The 16708-nt window shown below is 46.3% G+C and overlaps 2 protein-coding genes across 5 annotated transcripts in view; one reads left to right on the top strand and one right to left on the bottom strand.

The window, feature by feature from the left end:
* RANBP10 (RAN binding protein 10) overlaps positions 1 to 259 on the bottom strand; it is a 55616-nt gene extending 55357 nt beyond the window's left edge. Inside the window, exon 1 of one of the 2 annotated variants that reach the window (XM_031615218.2) lies at positions 10 to 259. In XM_031615218.2, coding sequence (XP_031471078.1) covers positions 10 to 214 — 205 coding nt within the window. In that variant the 5' untranslated portion in view covers positions 215 to 259. The remainder of the gene's footprint in view (positions 1 to 9) is intronic. The other variant, XM_031615217.2, reaches the window with a different exon arrangement.
* A 179-nt stretch (positions 260 to 438) lies between these two features.
* Positions 439 to 16131, top strand: TSNAXIP1 (translin associated factor X interacting protein 1). Of its 3 annotated transcripts, none has more exons than XM_031615204.2 (16): positions 439 to 830; positions 2563 to 2653; positions 3124 to 3236; positions 3447 to 3570; positions 4824 to 4917; positions 6925 to 7121; positions 8242 to 8377; positions 8616 to 8785; positions 10021 to 10180; positions 10331 to 10461; positions 11051 to 11179; positions 12198 to 12359; positions 12937 to 13046; positions 13812 to 13935; positions 14229 to 14335; positions 15857 to 16131. In XM_031615204.2, the coding sequence occupies exons 1-16, from the start codon at positions 805 to 807 to the stop codon at positions 16086 to 16088; spliced, it is 2106 nt and encodes a 701-aa protein (XP_031471064.2). In that variant the 5' UTR covers positions 439 to 804; the 3' UTR covers positions 16089 to 16131. The 3 variants fall into 3 exon arrangements, with proteins under 3 accessions (XP_031471064.2, XP_031471066.2, XP_031471065.2); XM_031615205.2 differs by having other exon boundaries at positions 449 to 830; positions 15860 to 16131; XM_031615206.2 differs by lacking the exon at positions 2563 to 2653 and having other exon boundaries at positions 443 to 830.
* The last annotated feature ends 577 nt before the right edge of the window (positions 16132 to 16708 follow it).

The raw sequence follows: 16708 nt of genomic DNA, 5'->3' as shown, positions 1-16708 counted from the left end.
ACCCGGCACCTTTGTAGTGGACGCGCAGGTTGCCCTGCGAGAGGCCGATGTAGTTGTACTTGTCCTTGGGGCTCCAGGAGCGCGGCAGCGGCGTCTCCTCCTGGTTGACGGCCGGGTAAAGGCGGCGGAGGCGCCGGCTCAGCTCCTGCTCCTCGGGCGGCCCCGGAGCCGCCGCGTCCCCCCCGTGCGGGCTCCCCGCGCCCGCCTCCGCCATCTTGGATTCGCTTTGTGTCACCGGGCGGGGAGCGAAGCCCGGCTCCGGCCGCCGGCCAATAGGCTGCGAGCGTGCCCACAATAGGGCCGCGCTGCCCGACGGGAAACGGAGTCCGACCCGCCGCCTCCCGCCCGCCGCATGCAGTCGCTGGGACTACATATCCCGGCAGGCCCCGCGCGCGAGGCCCCGCCCCCTCCCGCGGCGCGCCGCGCTGTGGGAAACGTGTCCTCTCTGCGCAGGGCTGAGCGGCGCCAGGCCACGCTCAGGACTCCCGCTCCCAGAATGCCTCGGGGCAACGCGGCGCCGAGGGGCAGCCGAGAGGCCGCCGCGCCGCTGCCGGTGTCCGCCGCGCCGCCTCCGCTCAGGGGCCGGTTTAGGCCGCCCGGTCAGACGGACGAACGGAGCTATTCGGACGGCCTCGCTCCGATCGCGGCCGCCTCGCATAGCTCACTCGTCGCCGGACCGGGGCCGGGCCGCGGTGAGAGCGGCGAACGGCGTCAGGCGCGGCGCGGGCAGCTATGGCGGCGGGCGGGGGGTCCTGAGGCGGCCGTCTCCATGGCAACGCGCGTAAACAGGCGGCGCTGCGGGGCATGGCGGCGAGGCGGGCTGAGAAGCGGTGAGCGCGGCGATCCGACCTGCAGGGCATCTCCAGGGCGTGGGGAGGCTGAGAGCCCCGCGCCGTGCGTCCGCGGAGCGGCGGGCAGGGATCTTCTCAGCGCTCATACGTATCTCACGGGGGGGAATCGGCTGGGTGCGGCCGGGCTCTTTTTGGCACCAACGTGAGTGGACGTTCACTTACTGAAAGGCCTTTCTCCTGCACACACCTGCTTCTAGGAAAGGCAGGTCCTGGCTGTATTTTTTACGTGGTTTGCCAGTTCTGCTGGTTAGCACTATGGATACCCCAGAGAAGCAGCCTTGCAGGCACTTCTGGGATCCCAAGGCCCAGCTCCTGACTCAGACAGCACTTTTCCAGCTCTGTTTCTAATCCCACCTCACTCAGGTTTGTCCAGCAAAGGGCTCAGCTCGGCTGCTCTCACTGCGACAAGAAACAAAGCACCCAATGCCACAGAATCACAGAATGGCCCAGGTTGGAAGGGACCTCAAGGACCATGAAGTTCCAACCCCCTGCCACATGCAGGGCCACCAACCTCCACATTTCACAGCAGCCAGGGCCCCATCCAACCTGGCCTTGAACACCTCCAGGGATGGACGGGGCATCCACAGCCTCTCTGGGCAGCTGTTCCAGCACCTCACCACTCTCATAGTACAGAACTTCCCCCTGACATCCAACCTAAATCTCCCCTCCCTCAACTTAAAGCCATTTCCCCTTGTCCTGCTGTTATCTACGCTTTCAAAGAGTTGATTCCCCTCGTGTTTGTAGGCTCCCTCTAGGTACTGAAGGCTGCAATGAGGTCATCCTTCAGCCTTCTTTTCTCCAGGCTGAACAAACCCAGCTCCCTCAGCTTGTCTTCCTAGGGGAAGCTATGCTCCAGTCCCCTGATCATCTTTGTGGCTTTCCACTTGACCCTCTCCAACAGCTGTCTTTCTTGACTGAGGGCTCCAGACCTGGACACAGTACTGCAGAGCAGAGTGGGACAATCACCTCCCTGTCCCTGCTGGCCACCCCTCTTCTGATGGAGCCCAGGATACCATTTGCTTTCTGAGCTGCAAGGGCACACTGCTGGCTCATGTTAAGCTTTTCATTCACCAGGACCCCCAGGTCCCTCTCTGCAGGGCTGCTCTCAAGGACCGCTCCTTCCAGTCTGTATGGATGCCTGGGATTCCTCCGGCCCAAGTGCAAAACTCTGCACTTTGCTCTGTTGAACCTCATTAGGTTCACCCAGGCCCACCTTTCAAGGCTGTTGAGGTCCCTCTGAATGGCATCCCGTCCTTCAACCGTGTCAACTGCACCACTCAGCTTGGTGTCATCAGCAAACTTGCTGAGGATGCACTCAATTCCATCATCAAGGTTATTGATAAAGATGTTAATGTCATCCCTGGAGGTGTTCAAGGCCAGGTTGGATGGGGCTCTGGGCAGCCTGGACTGGTAATGAAATGTGGAGGTTGGTGGCCCTGCATGCAACAGGGGGCTGGAGCTTCATGATCCTTGAAGTCCCTTCCAACCTGGGCCATTCTGTGATTCTGATGTGTCAGTCCTGGTGTTCAGCTGTACCACAAATCTCCCCATTGCTCTGTCTATGTGGAGACACAGATAGCTCTGCCTATCCATCAGGCACATCACAACTAGCTGCTCACTTTAGATATGCATCAGCCAGATTCACAACCTCCAACAGAATATTCAGTTAATTCTGTGGCTTTTGAAAAGTCTCTTCCCTGCTGTTGCACAGGACCTCTCCTGAATCTTCCTCGAAGATTACAAGTTGCCAAACACGCATCTGCAGTGTGAAACCTACCCTGTCCAAGAAACAGAAGGCTCTGGTGAGTTCAGGTTTTAAGGGTGGAGGGAAGAGGAGTGGAATATAAACACTGTTCTTGGCTGTGAGAACTTCTGTGGATGTATATGCCAAATGCTAAAGCCAGATTTTGACACATATAGTCCAAAATAAAGAAGAAAAAAAGTTGTTTAATCATAGGCTTAGAGCATCTTACAGTCTTCAGGAATGCCTGCTTCATAGTGTGTGTCAGCAGATAAAGTAGTGTGGTGAAAACTATATCAAATTATGCATAAATAAATATCAGGAAGGTATTTATTTGCCAACAAAATAATGAATGGTTAAGGTCCACAAAAGTCACGTTTTGTTTCTGTTTACATTTAGGTTGCATGTCTATCCCACCGTACTCTTGGGCAGTTAGATTGACTGTGAGGCATAGTTGGGGATATTTCAGCCTCAGTTTGGCTCTCTTTTGTGTTTGCAGTGCTCTTCAAACATAATTCTTTCTCTCTTCAGTCTTTCCAGCTTTCTGCTAGAGGCCAATGGTCCATGTGGCCCGCATTTGCAGCTGGCCAGACAGTCCTAAGGAATCACAAACCCTGCAGTGCCCCAGAGGAGAGAACACCTAGGTAAGCCAAGCCACAGGATAGCTAGAAGCAGGTTTGGAAACCAGGAATTTACAGAGCAGGATCTCTCCCAGCATTGAGAACAACCAGGTTGGCTGATTCCACAAAACTTGAGCATAATAAATAATATTATTGGTTCTCACTGTTAGCAATGGGCAGTAGGAAGGAAACCCAAGTCCTTGAGCTGATGTCCATTCTCCTGTGTCTCCACAGCAATGAACAGGCCCTTCTTACCATTCCAAAGCCACGTCACTTGGAACAACTGGAGTCTTACTTAAGGAAAGAGCTGCAGACCCTTGACCTGACTAAAGGAAGCTCCCAAGAACTGAAGCTGCAGGTCAGATCCAAGTTTCTGTTGACTTGGAACAACATACTGAGATGGGTTACTCAGAATGGTCATCCAAAGGAAAAAGTAGGTGGGAAAAGTAGGCAAATAGAGTTAGTATTAGATAGCTTGGTTCACAGCTCATAATAGAGAACTTCCTCAGAATGTCATTTGTTTGTATGTCGGGTTTATATGTTGTTGAGTAGTATACTCCACAGCTTGCATAACTTTCCATTTTCAAATCAAAGCCCAAGTCTTCAAAAAGACAAGGTAAAATGAAGGGTTGTGAAACTACTTACTCACTAAGCTCCCAAAGATTAAACCATAAAGCAAGGTGTAGGCTCCAAAATTTTCATTTCCAAAGCTTTCATTTGTGAAGTTCTTTACAGAGAGAGTGGTGAGGTGCTGGAACAGCTGCCCAGAGAGGCTGTGGATGCCCCATCCATCCCTGGAGGTGTTCAAGGCCAGGTTGGATGGGGCCCTGAGTAGCCTAGGCTGGTATGAAATGTGGAGGTTGGTGACCCTGCATGCAGCAGGGGGTTGGAGATTTGTGATCCTTGAGGTCCCTTCTAACCCAAGCCATTCTATGATTCTATAATTATGTTATGTTTCTGCACATGACAAGAAGGGGGCTCCTTGTCAAGCTTTAGCTTAACCAGGGTCCCCAAATTTAAGTTTTTATCAGGCCTGACTCTGCGAGTTTGTTGTGAATGTTTGAGAACACAGCTACTGATGACACTGAAAACCACCACTTTAATTCAAAACACAATCAGAGCGCTCATGCTGAGTGACACATTTGGATTAGAGTTTCTCTGCATGAATTCTAATTCCCAGAGGAATCCCATAGTGATAAGAATGTGGTACACAGAAAAGAGTGCAGGGAAAGAACTACAGAATCATTAAGACTGGAAAAGACTACTAGGATTATCTAGTCCAACTGTCAATTAATCAATTGATTACTAATGGATGATTAACAGCAAGAGAAAACAGAAGTTTCATGAACGTGTTATGCTTGGGAAGTACTTTTTTTTACTGTGTGACATGACACGTTTAGTTGTATATAATAGCAAAGTACACTCAGTGAGAACATTACCTATTGCTAGCAAAGTCTTCCCAGGCTCACATACAACATGGGACTCTGACTGTAGCCCCAAACAACTTTTATTCTGCTGAGGACAGCACATGGGCTGTCCCACCAGGGCCCAACTATCTGAATTCTGAGAAGCAAACAATAATGTTTTCTCAAGCTCTATTTCCTCTCTCAGCCCTACAGAGAGATCTTTGAATTCTTCATAGACAACTTCAAGACCTACAAGCCCTTGCTGTCAGCTATAAAGAATGAGTATGAAGCCACATTGGGTAAGCTCTTGGACTTTGACCTCTGAGGGGAAAACACTAATGGAGATGTAGTCTTAAACAGCTTATTACATACTGGATATATATACACACACACACACACAGAATGAACATTCTAAATATTTACATAGAATAGTTCACTTTGAAGGATATACAAATATGTCAAATGGTAAAACTATCTTCCTGGTCTATTAATGAAGTCTTCCCACATGGGAGTCTACTTCCCTCATACATAACAGGTGTTTATATATATATATATATATATATATATATATATATATATATATATATCAGACATTTATTATTCAGATTGAAGGTTTTTCTGTATTTATTTATCCTTAAGATCTTCACCACACACACAGGTCAGGCAACATCCATACCTCAGTTTTTCTGAAACTACCATGTTGATAGCAGAGTATATCATACTGATATATTTGGATGCACTTGCAGTGGTAACTTGAAGCTTGCATTACTCCTGAAGCAAGGCAGGGCAGAGAGCTGAACTGGCTGTTCTCTGTCCATTTGTGGTGTGCTTTAAACCCCTCTTGGCTCTCAGATGCCACAGTGATAGCAGTGCTTTGTAAACAGTCAGTGTGCTAGAAATAGCCTGTCACTGGGATCTCCTGTCACACTGAGCAGCCTACAGATGTCAATATTTTTCTAATGAGACAGTTTCTTCAATAAAATGTATTGTTTATCCCTGTATCTGTTACCTGACTGCCTAATTATAGCCCCTCACTGTAGGCAGAAATCTTTGCACAGTGCAAGATCAATGAATCAACATTAATCATTACATTAAAACATTTTACTAACAGTTTCCTTCTAGAACTCTTCACAAGACATTCCTTCAGCTCCCAGAGGATTACCAGTGTCAGTTCCATAGCCTGTGCTGAAGCTTACTTTTTAATTATTATTATTTTTGTTTAAGCATATTTTCTACTCGAGATGTTTTATTGACTCCTCTTTGCCAAGTGGTCAGCAGCCAGTTGTGGAACACTCCAATTACACCTCAGAACACAGTGTTCTTTGTTCACACCAAGTGAGCTATGCTAGTGCTCTAATTTTTGCCATCTTCTGGGGAGCTGTCCTGGTACCAGTGTCATAATGAAAGAGCTCAGAAAAAACCTTTGGTACAGTTACAGCACAGGAAGGAAACTCACACCCAACTATAATAAGAAAAGTCATTCCTGTTTTTAGATTTATGCATGCATTTTAAGTTTTAAAATACAGAGTGTGCTGCATGGTATTTGTACACTGAATACTTACATTACAGTACTGTACTTACAGTACAATGAATACTTACATTAAAGTTCTGGCAAAGAGGAAAATATCTGCAAGTGACATTACTCGGTATCTAGCAGCATTTCTATCCTGTTCAGGAGAGAGAATGTATGCATTATTCAGCAAGGAAAACCTTTGCCACAGCCTCATTTGAATTACATCTTCTTGTGGTGGAATTTCATTTAGTCATAAAAGCAAGCCTCCACACCAAGGAGATGGGGACAGGTGGAGTTTTACAACGTAACTGGGATCCGGCACCCAAGTACTCACACCAATCCCCTCAGATAAGTGCCTTTAGGAAAAAAAAAAATCAATTCAAAGGGGAAATAGTTGAGAGTGAAAAGCACAGATGGCAGCAAAGCCAATACAACGAGTTCTTTATTAATTGTACTGATGAAAAGGGAAATGAAGAGAGGGCAACACATCCCTGAAAAGAGAGGAGAGGGTGTAGACAAGTTTGTACACAGGTGGCACAAGGCCTTGCATTTGGAGACAAGAAAGCAAATCTAAGTTTGTGAAAAACATGCCTTTACAAAACCAGGTAAACCACTAATTAGCAGCTATTTTTAGCTCCATATGCTGCCTGTGCTTAAAAGATGACAACCTAGTGAAACACGATGGCATCATCAGTGTTCATTATCACAAAGCCTGAAATACTCAAGGAGACAAAATTCAAGCAAAATTCAGGTTTTGTTGCTCATTGTAAGAACCTACCTCTGCTCTCTTTAGCTCATCAGAAGGAGACAATCCGTGCCCTAGAGCCCCTGAAGGCCATGGTCACCACTGTGTCTGAGGAGTGCACCCAGCAGATATTAGCACTGCAGGAAAAGGAGAAAGTGGAAATAAGTACTTTAAAGCAAGAGAAACATCATTTGTTAAAGTTTATTGACAACATGAAGGAAGAGAAGAGTTCTCTTCAGACCCAGGTAAATAAGGCTACAGGTCAAACATCTCCCAGCTTCATCTGGATCCATCTGATATCTTCCTCCCAGGTGCTCATCCTTTAGTGCCAGGAGAAGTACTGGAGCTGGTGGTGAGCAGCTGGCATTGTAGAAATGCTGGATCTCAAGAACATTCATGTTCCCTTAGGGCTGGCTGGGCTGCTATCAGAAGCTTTGGCTTGTAGCTGCTGTCCCAGACAACCAGCTGTAGGCTCCATAGTCGTGGAGATAGCATTTGTTGAACCTTGGAGACTTGGGTTTCACCACATAGATTGAAACACTCAAAAATATTTCTTCCCTTTGCAGTCCTCGACTTTCCTTTGGTTCCTCCACTTGTTGGTATTTACAAGCCTCATATAGAGATAAACTGAACCATTTCTGATGAGAATTTACATATGGTATGCCCTCCTCCTCCCCCCCAGAAGCAAACATTTGCTTTTCCTAGGAATAGAGCCCATAATCTAACTTCTAGTTTGGGCTATTCAAGCTTTGCAATGTGCATGAAGGATGCTGGAAAGATAATTGTGCTAAAACCAGAAGTCTGCTTTTGAGACAACATTCAAATACTCTAACCGGGTTAGATACACAAAGTTCTTTTGGAGAGATTTCAACATTAATGATTTTATGATTGTTCAAAGTTGCTGACTGGTTTGGTGGTGGCAACGTGGCGTGGCTGTGATGGTATAATGCCATAGGCAAAGCAGCATTGCTACAAAGGGCTTACATTTTTGTGGGGCTAGCATAGTTTGCATCTTCAGAGTTCTCACCAGAATCACAGGAGTTCTCCAAGGTGCCTGCTGTTTTGTTTTTTTTTAGGAATGGAATTACAATAGAGAAACCACGTAACTCAGCATGAACTGTATCTAATTCACTCTCTGAAAGGCAAAGCACAGATAGAGCACTCTTCAGCAACCTTCTCCAGAGTCCAAACCTTTCTGGCATGTTTCTACCTAACCATCCTTTCCTACAGTGTTATTTCTTGCCCACTTTCCTGCTCCAGGTTTTTTTTTTTCCACATCCCTTACCCCACATCTGCCCCATAGTTCTGCTCTAGGCTCAACACGCCAGCCCAAGGCTTCCCATTGATGCTGATCAACTCCTGCAGGTGGAACACCTGCAGCTGAGTGTAGCTGAGGAGTACACACGCTACCTCCAGGAGTACGGCGCCCGCAAACTGCTTCTAGCAAAACTGAATGAGATGCACAACGAGCAGCTGAACGTGAAACAGCACCAGGTCCAAGGTGGGGAAAGTAGATCTCTGTAGGAACCTGTCCTGCCCAGAGGCCCAATGCACACCCACAGTGCAGCATTAAGCATCTCCAAAATATCATCAGATACGATCTGATTCTTAAAATAAGCTACATTAGTGAACAAAATATCCATAAGCACATAGGGAAGGGATTAGGAGGGGATGTGGGTGGACAGTTGGGCTAGATGATCTTAGTGGTCTTTTCCAACCATAATGCCTGCTGTTTAAAGGTGACAAGGGTGAAGATGTGGTGAAGCTCACTCTGGCATTGAAGATGGCTCGGCAGGACCTCACAAAAGCTCAAGTGAAGCTGAATGCAATGACAGCAGAGTATGGAGATGTTGTGCCCAGGAGAGATTTTGAATCACTGGAGAAGAAATACTCTGATTTACTTCAGGAGGTGAGCACAAGCTCTGAATTTTTGAGCTGTATCACATGAATGCAAACATAATGGGATGTATAAGTACTCAGGTTAGGATAGGGACTCTGTACACACAACTCACATACAGGCTTTTGAACTATGTTTGTCTGACATCCATTGCACAGTTTTGTCCAGAGCACAGCAAACTGAAACTACTGCTGAACCGGGCTACTAACAGCTGCCTGCCTAGCTGGATTTTGCTTTTTCCAGTAGCATCTCATGGCTTCTTTACCTTGCTGCAACTCCAGGCCATTGACTTCACCACCAGGGAGGTCAGTGCATTTTCCAGCTGTGATAGAACCAGAAGAGGTTCCTCAAGCCAGGGAAACCTGTCCATGATAGAAGCTGTCCCTCCAGCCCCAAGTTCTTCCAAGGAGAACCTGTTGTATCTGTTGATCAGGATGGCTTTGAGTTGTACAAGGCCTCCTCAGCAGTATCTTAGCATTCCACCAGAGAAATGCAGTGAACCAGGACAAGACTCTGTAATTCTTCTCTCTCTGCTCCTCACCACCCTCACGGCAGAAGACTTTTTCCTTATATCCAACCTAAATCTGCTATCTTTGAGTTTGAAACCATTTCCCCTTGTCCCATTATCACAGACCCTGCTGAAGAGTCTGTCTCTTTCTTTCCTGTAGCTTCCCTTTAGATACTGAAAGGCCACTCTTAGATCTCCCTGGAGCCTTCTCTGCTCCAGGCTGCACAGCCCCAGCTCTCAGCCTGTCCTCGCAGGGAGGTGTTCCATCCTTTGGATCATTTTTGTGGCCCTTCTCTAGACACACTCCAACAGGTCTTTGTCTCTCCTGTACTGAGGACTCCACATTTTTGCAGATGTTCTTGCATCCAAGCAAGAATAAATTATATGAAAAGGAAACGTTCTAAATAAAGATCAGTGGATCTGAAGGAAATGCACATTACGTTTCTAGAACAATAACAAAAAAACCACCTCTCCCATTCTCTCCTAGTGCATTAAGGTCCATTTTTAAACACAAAAACCAGCATAAAACATCACTGATATATTCTATTTGAAGTTTCTGAAAGTGATAACAAGAAAAATTAATGAATTATTTATTTTTCATCCAAACTAAAGGCAGTTAACCAAGAATTGCTCTCTGTATATCTATGGGCTGCACTGAATGCTCACCTGACCTGTCAGACAACAGAAAACTTCCATTGCTGTGGTTGGTTTGTTACATACTCCTCTCTGTATGCTTTAGATGAAGACTCTGAGGAAGGATTTTGAGCAGCTCCATGAGGAGTATGAAACACTGCTGGAAATCCACAGAGAGACTGCAGAAGAGCGAGACAGCTTCCACACCCAACTCCAAGAAGCTGAACGCAGCCACACACCCCGGCCCAACTGGGCAAAGTGTTCAGGTGCAACCTGTACTCAACACTCATTTGCTTACAGACTAAATGTCTATAGAGCTGTATCCATTGTAAGGTTCTTACTGGGCTCACACAAAATCAGTACTCACGGGAAAAATGCACCTCTGTTAGCAGCTCAGCATCTTTTTGCTGTTGCAGAAGTGATTCCTGGCGGAGCGGAGCGGTGGGGATGTCTGGCAGAGGGGAAGAGCAGCAATCAGCTGGTGGATGTGCTTCTGGAAGAAATAGGAACAGGAGTGCTAAAAGAGATGAATGTCTTCCGCGGATGGGTACGTGCATGCTTTCTCCTCTGCTTGTTTCCACTGAGATTCATTGGTAGTAAATATCCATTCAGAAGGTGGGAAAGTTGTGTTCATGGTTGGACTTGGTGTATTCAGTGCCCACCTTCCCATCAGCGTAACCACTGAAAATTTTAGAGCTGGGGAAACTCAAATGCAAGAGAAAAGCTGAACCTGAGGGTAAGCATATCGAGGACAGCTGAAGTATAGAAGCACAGAATCATTAAGATTGGAAAAGACCACTGCTGAGATCACTGCAAGCATCAGGATGGCTAAGAGTGCATAGCAGGAGTGCACCGTGGGGAATGACTCCTTCCCATGGCATCAAGAGGTAATTCAAACCACACTGTCCCACTGCACTGCACCTTGTCAAGCAGGGGAGGCAGGAAATGATACAGGGACAAGGCAGCGTGACAAGAATTCTTCACCTCATAATGTATCCAAACATTTTCTCAGGGACAGAGTAACACTTCCTTGGTCCTTCCACATCTCTCCCTAAGAAATTCACCAAAACACTGCTTCAGTGCTGCATTGATGCCAGTGAGGGGAAAAGAAACAGATGAGGCCTTCTATTTCCTAGGGCAAAAGTGACAAGGTTCCTGTGTACCTGAGGTATGAAGGTGACATCAAGAACAAAAAGCCAACTAAGAAGGATGTGGTGAACATCCTGAAGGACATCTGGAGAGAGAAAATTGCACTAGATCAGCAGGTTTGTCATTTTCCTTCTCTAAAGCCCTGAGTTAAATCAGCCACACTCATGAATCTGAGACCTTAGCTAGAGTGACTGCTGCTATTCTGGGATGTGCTGGTGCACTGTACACCAGGATGCCATCACAACTATGTAGCATCTGTTCTTAGGTTTGGAAGCCCTGGCAATATCTGTGCCACCAAAGCATGGTCAATTGTTTGGGTTTTTCTGTTTGTTTTTTTTTCTGGACTGATTTTAACCCATGCCAATCCACTATGAAAATCCACAGAGGAACAAGTAGCACCACAAAAAATGAAGATGAGGAACAGAAAAGGAGAAACAGAAAAAAAAATCACTTATTATGCTCATTTGCCTAAAAGTGTTTTGGTTTTGTTGCACAAAAAAAACCAGACAATTTCCCCTTCTTTGTCCAGGGTGGGTTGGGAGTGTGGTGGAGGCTAAAGAGCCTACGTTTAAACCTTCTCATGTTAGAGACATGTATAATGCCCTGTTATCATGCTGCAGACACAAAATCAACCTTTAGAGAGGCAGAATCACTTCACAGATTTCTTCACTCGAGCTAGAAGCCTAAATACATCCCTTAGGTCAGCCTTAAACAGTCTAGCGTTTCCTATGGCTGCTTTTTATTTTCAGATTAGATTCCTGGGGAAGCAGGGTTGCTGCAATCATTGTCTGGCTTCAGGTCTCTGCAGTAATGACTCCACGTTGTCTGAACCCACGAACAAAGCTTAGCTAAATCAGACAGAGGGAGGGGTAGCACCTCACAGGTATTAAGTTCCTAAATATTTCACAAAAAGGGCTAGGAGAAAAGAGATGATCTGTGAACTCAGCAACAGGAGAGCTTCCTCATTGTACAGACTAAACCTGGAAGAAAGGCTTTGAATGACCAAATAGCAGGGAAGCTCCAGCCAGCACTTGTCCTGCCAGAAGACACATCTCTATGCAAACAGCTGTAGTCAGATTAGCAGATTTGATTTAGTTCTGCTGCTCATGCACGATGCTAACTTGTTATTTGCAGACAGGAAAGCGATCCAGTCTTCCTGAGTTCTTTCTCAGCTACCTCCAGAAGAAGTACGGAGATGCCTCTGCTGTGGAATGGTCTTACAATCTGTATGAGTACATGCGACTCTGTCCATCAAACCACATCATGAGCTCATTCTATGAGATACTCACTGGAAAGGTAGGCAACCCATGCCCCCGTGCTGCACCTCTGCCCAGACATTGCTGGTAGTACAAACAAGAAGGCAGGGAAGCGTTCTGCGAGGCAGCTTCACTTCACTGCCTGTTCACAAAGAAGCATTAAGGTTGGAAAAGACCTCTAAAATCAAGCCCACCCCCCACCATGCCCACTGACCACATCCCTCAGTGCCACATCTCCACAGTTCTTGACCACCTCCTAGGGCAGCCTGTTCCAATATATTACTACTATTTTTATTAATATCCAACCTAAATCTCCCTGGCACAACTTGAGGCCATTCTCTCTCATTTTATGACTGTTACCTGGGAGAAGAGGCCAACCCCCATGACGTGACAGTGAACAACTTGCTCCAAAGCAGTTTGTTTAAGGAATTGTTGTGAACAGCCACCCTGCAAGCCATGGTGTTGCTCGACAATTTATAAATCACTAAAAGCAGCTCAGCTGAAAGTTGATTTAGAAGTGAGCACAATCATTTCACAGTTTTGCTTCCCTCTTGAATGCAACTCAAGGACTAACAGATAACTCAGTTCCTGAGCTGTGAACCTTTCCTGTTCCACAGGTAGCTGAAGAGCAATATCACGACCAGAATCAGCTGATTTCTGACCTGCAGAAAAAGCTGGCTGCCTGTGACAGTTCCAGCAATGGGTCCCTGCCCAGCGAGCAGTTCAGGCAAGAGCCATGCACCACACACTAAGCTCTGCATGCTGGGATATGCCAAGTCTGTCTGCTTTGCTTGCATCTGTCAGCACAGCCCAGGGAACAGTTTTTCTCCTTTAAATTCTTGTGAGGACAGCTATAGCAAGCGTCTACTTGTAAAACTCAGCATAAGCTTTTAGAATTATGTGAGAATTGCAGGTTTTGATTAGCAAAACTGGGAAACTTGAGAAGAAATATGGGGCACCGCACACATGTAGTGGGATGAGGCAGCATCTGCACCCAGCCCCATTCCCCAGGGAAGACACAGAGGACCTACTGCAGAGCTCCCATCTGCTCCTAGGACGGGTCACAAAACATTTCTGTGAGTTTTGCTACAGGTGCAGGATTTGTCAATTGTCAGTCACCTGTGCCTTCAAAAACAGTACTCACTAGAGACAGCACCTTTTGGGGCTATGGCACAGAACAAAGGCAAGAGCCATCTCCAACATGTAGCTGGGAACACGGCTCTGATGCAGACATGCCAGCTCTCAGCTAACCAACACCATGCTGCATTCAGAACTTCCCAAATGGTTCAGCATCAACATCCACCTGAAATCATCACCCTTGCTTTGTTACCTGAAGGTGCGTGCACTTCCTTGACACGTGTATCCTCTTTGAGGGCAATAAAGTTTTGAAGATCTAGCTCATGGTGTACATGCACACTCTGCTAGGTTAAGATGCTGCTGTCCATACCAGCACTCATTAACTGCTCACATGCTGTTGCCTGTCTCCAAACAGAATGGCTCTGAAGGAGGCTTTTCCTCTGAAAAGAAGAGATGCAATCCAAGAGCTGGTTGATGCAAGCAGGTTCAATCTGGACAGTGATGAAGACCTCATTGACTACACATCCTTATTCAAAGAAGTAAGCTCACATAAGTTTTCTTTTTGACTTGGGTTTAAGAAAAGTGCTTAAATTAGGCTGGTCAGACTGTTCATCCAACTATTATAGCTGCACTGCACACCACAGACTCTGAAAACCATCTGCAGATCTCTGTAATGCAAGCTCATGCTTTTTTCTGTGAAAGAGTTTTTCCAGATTTTATTTTCACTTTTCATATAGAAATTCCATTTCTAGGAGAGCTATTTTAACATACACTGGGGAATGACTCTTACTGGGATGAAGCAACTCGTGATCCATGCTGTAAATTCTTTCAGGATGAAGAGGGGAACCCTGAACCTTTTGTTGCAAAGCTCAGGAGCCAGTATGTCAGTGAGAAGCAGGAGTACCTGCAAGAGCTAAAGAACAGCCTGGGAGATGTAACGTACGTACAAAGGGAGTGGGCTGATGGGGATGGGAACAGTGCATGCAAAGAATCCCCCCACAGACACAGGAGCACATCACCTGTGCAGGGGCTGTGCAAGGCCTCAGATTTTAATACCTGCTGCATCATACATTTGGGTCTTTTCATTGCCCACTTCCCCACTCTGCAGTGAGCCATGCCTTTCTCCTTGTCACCCCTCCAACCTCACTGTGCCCATGTGCTGGGGCTGGATTTGAACTGCTCCTGGGCTTGCAGAGACCTGATGAAGATGCTCAAGCAGTGCAGAGGATGAGCTCCCTAACAGCAATGTTAGTGTGGAGAGAGACAAGAAAAAAGGAGGATCCTGGGAGCCACCAGGGGACTGGGCTTAGGATGAGAATCTATACTACACTAGGCACGCTGCTGAAGTCTGAGCTGAGCAAGGGAAACTGGTCAGACAGGAGTCTTGCCTGACAGCCAGGGAAAATAGAGGATAAGTGAAATCAACACACAAGGACAGGCAGAAAGCTTCTGGAATGACCACTGGCCAAGGCCCCTGCAGAGGTCAAGAAGAGAGCTGCAGGAGCACTGGGAGCCAAAACAGCAGAGAGAACAGGGAGAAAGAGAAGGCTGTGCTGGGAGCATTCAGACAAGGAGGAGCATTTGGGGACATGGACTGGAGGTGCTGGCAAGAAGCAGCACTGAGTGGCTACAGAGAAGGGGAGGTAACAACTCAGGGATAACTAGCTTCTATCAAGGAAAAACAGCAGGAAATGAGGCATGGAGAGGTCAGTGTGGGAACTGGAGATGCAAAGGACTTGCTGAGGAAGCCAGGGTCAGGTTGAAAAACCTCCTAACTAGTGAACAGGCTCACCTGGAACAGCAACAAATAGGCACAAGGTAAAGAGGCAGGACAGACAACCTATGAGGAGTATGGCAAGCAGTGAGTGGAGAAAGTTGGCTGTACTACTAATAATCCCCTTCAGTATTTGAAGTTAGTCTCAACATCCCTCAACTCTCTAAAAACAGCAGTGAAATCCTGTATATGCTCAGAGATTAGTTCTGAGGACTGAAAGAAGCAAACAGGACTTCCAGCTGCAGACTTGAAGGCAAAAATCTGAGAAATAATCCCACCTCAAATCAAGACAAACAGGATGGAGCAATTGCGTAGAAAAGAAGCTTTGTGCCAGGCACCAAGCAATGAGGGAAACACTGAAGGTGGGCCAGATGCACAAGAAGTTTGATGCTGTCTTTCATGGGCAATGAATTAGCAAGGAAAAGCACAGTTATGTAGCAAAGGGTATAGAAATGCTTAGCAGAGGAAAATTAAAGTCTTCCCAGGTGATCACAAACTAACTTTTCCTAATTCCTGTTCAGTTTAATTTAGTATTTAGTTTATTACATGCATATTAAAAAAATCCTACCATTGATAACATTGAACAAACGTGCATTTTGAGCAACACAGATTCTCACTGTGGTACAAATGCTTGGACATTCCTATCATATACCATAGCAGTGCAAGTGACTGAATTGTTTTTCAAGCAGAGAGGTGGATGCAGATGATCTGAAGGCAGCCTTCTACAGGATTGATCCTGAGATCAATGATCAGATGCTAGATGCCTACATCAGCCTGGTCTACCAGGCCAAAAGAGAACAGCCTGACCAAGAAGTTGTGCCTGTGGACACCGTGCTGGAGAGACTCCGTGCTGGAAATGTGAGAAGAGTAGGGCCCTCACCCAGGAAAGAAAGCACAACAGACTCTGAAGGAGAGTAAGGAGGCTTCCCATATTAAGAATAAAAAGCCTGTTTGATCTGCAGTTTTGGATACAGAGCTGAGTCAGAGCTACTGCACTAAATACCACTTCTCACATAGAGACACACCTAATCACTAACTGTTGGGAGGATAGGCTAGTTTGAACTATCCTGCAAAAACTGATTGCATTTATGAACTGGAAAGACATCAGAGCCCACATGACAAATAAGTACCATCATATATGAAGCCCCTGCAATTTCTTCCTTGATTACTGAAATTGGTGCTGCCTACCTCCAGCGCAAGTCGTTAAGTGTCAGGAAAGGAACTACAAAAGCACTGCAAAAGGAGATGCATCATCTAGCTAGGAATCAGGTGTCCTAACTGCACATATCTCTGGGAGGAGAATTCTGAAAATAGCAGTTTTAACACAGCAAAATTCAGAGTAGCTGGAAAGAAGAGGGCATTAAAACACAGAAGATACGTTTGGTAGATGAACATCAGATTTGCAAAGCTCTCCAGGAGAGCACCTAATGGAGAGGCAGGGAAAGCACTGCACTAGCAAAAGCAGAATTCACTTGTTTTGCTCCACCCTGAGCAATATAGATTCCAAGAAATTAAATACAGTGCCCTGTAAGCAGCAG

This window comes from Phasianus colchicus, chromosome 13 (genome assembly GCF_987193195.1).
Source record: "Phasianus colchicus chromosome 13, bPhaCol1.hap1.1, whole genome shotgun sequence".
Taxonomy (NCBI): domain Eukaryota; kingdom Metazoa; phylum Chordata; class Aves; order Galliformes; family Phasianidae; genus Phasianus; species Phasianus colchicus.
The sequence above is the reverse complement of the archived record's forward strand: the minus strand, read 5'-3'. Positions and strand labels throughout refer to the sequence as shown.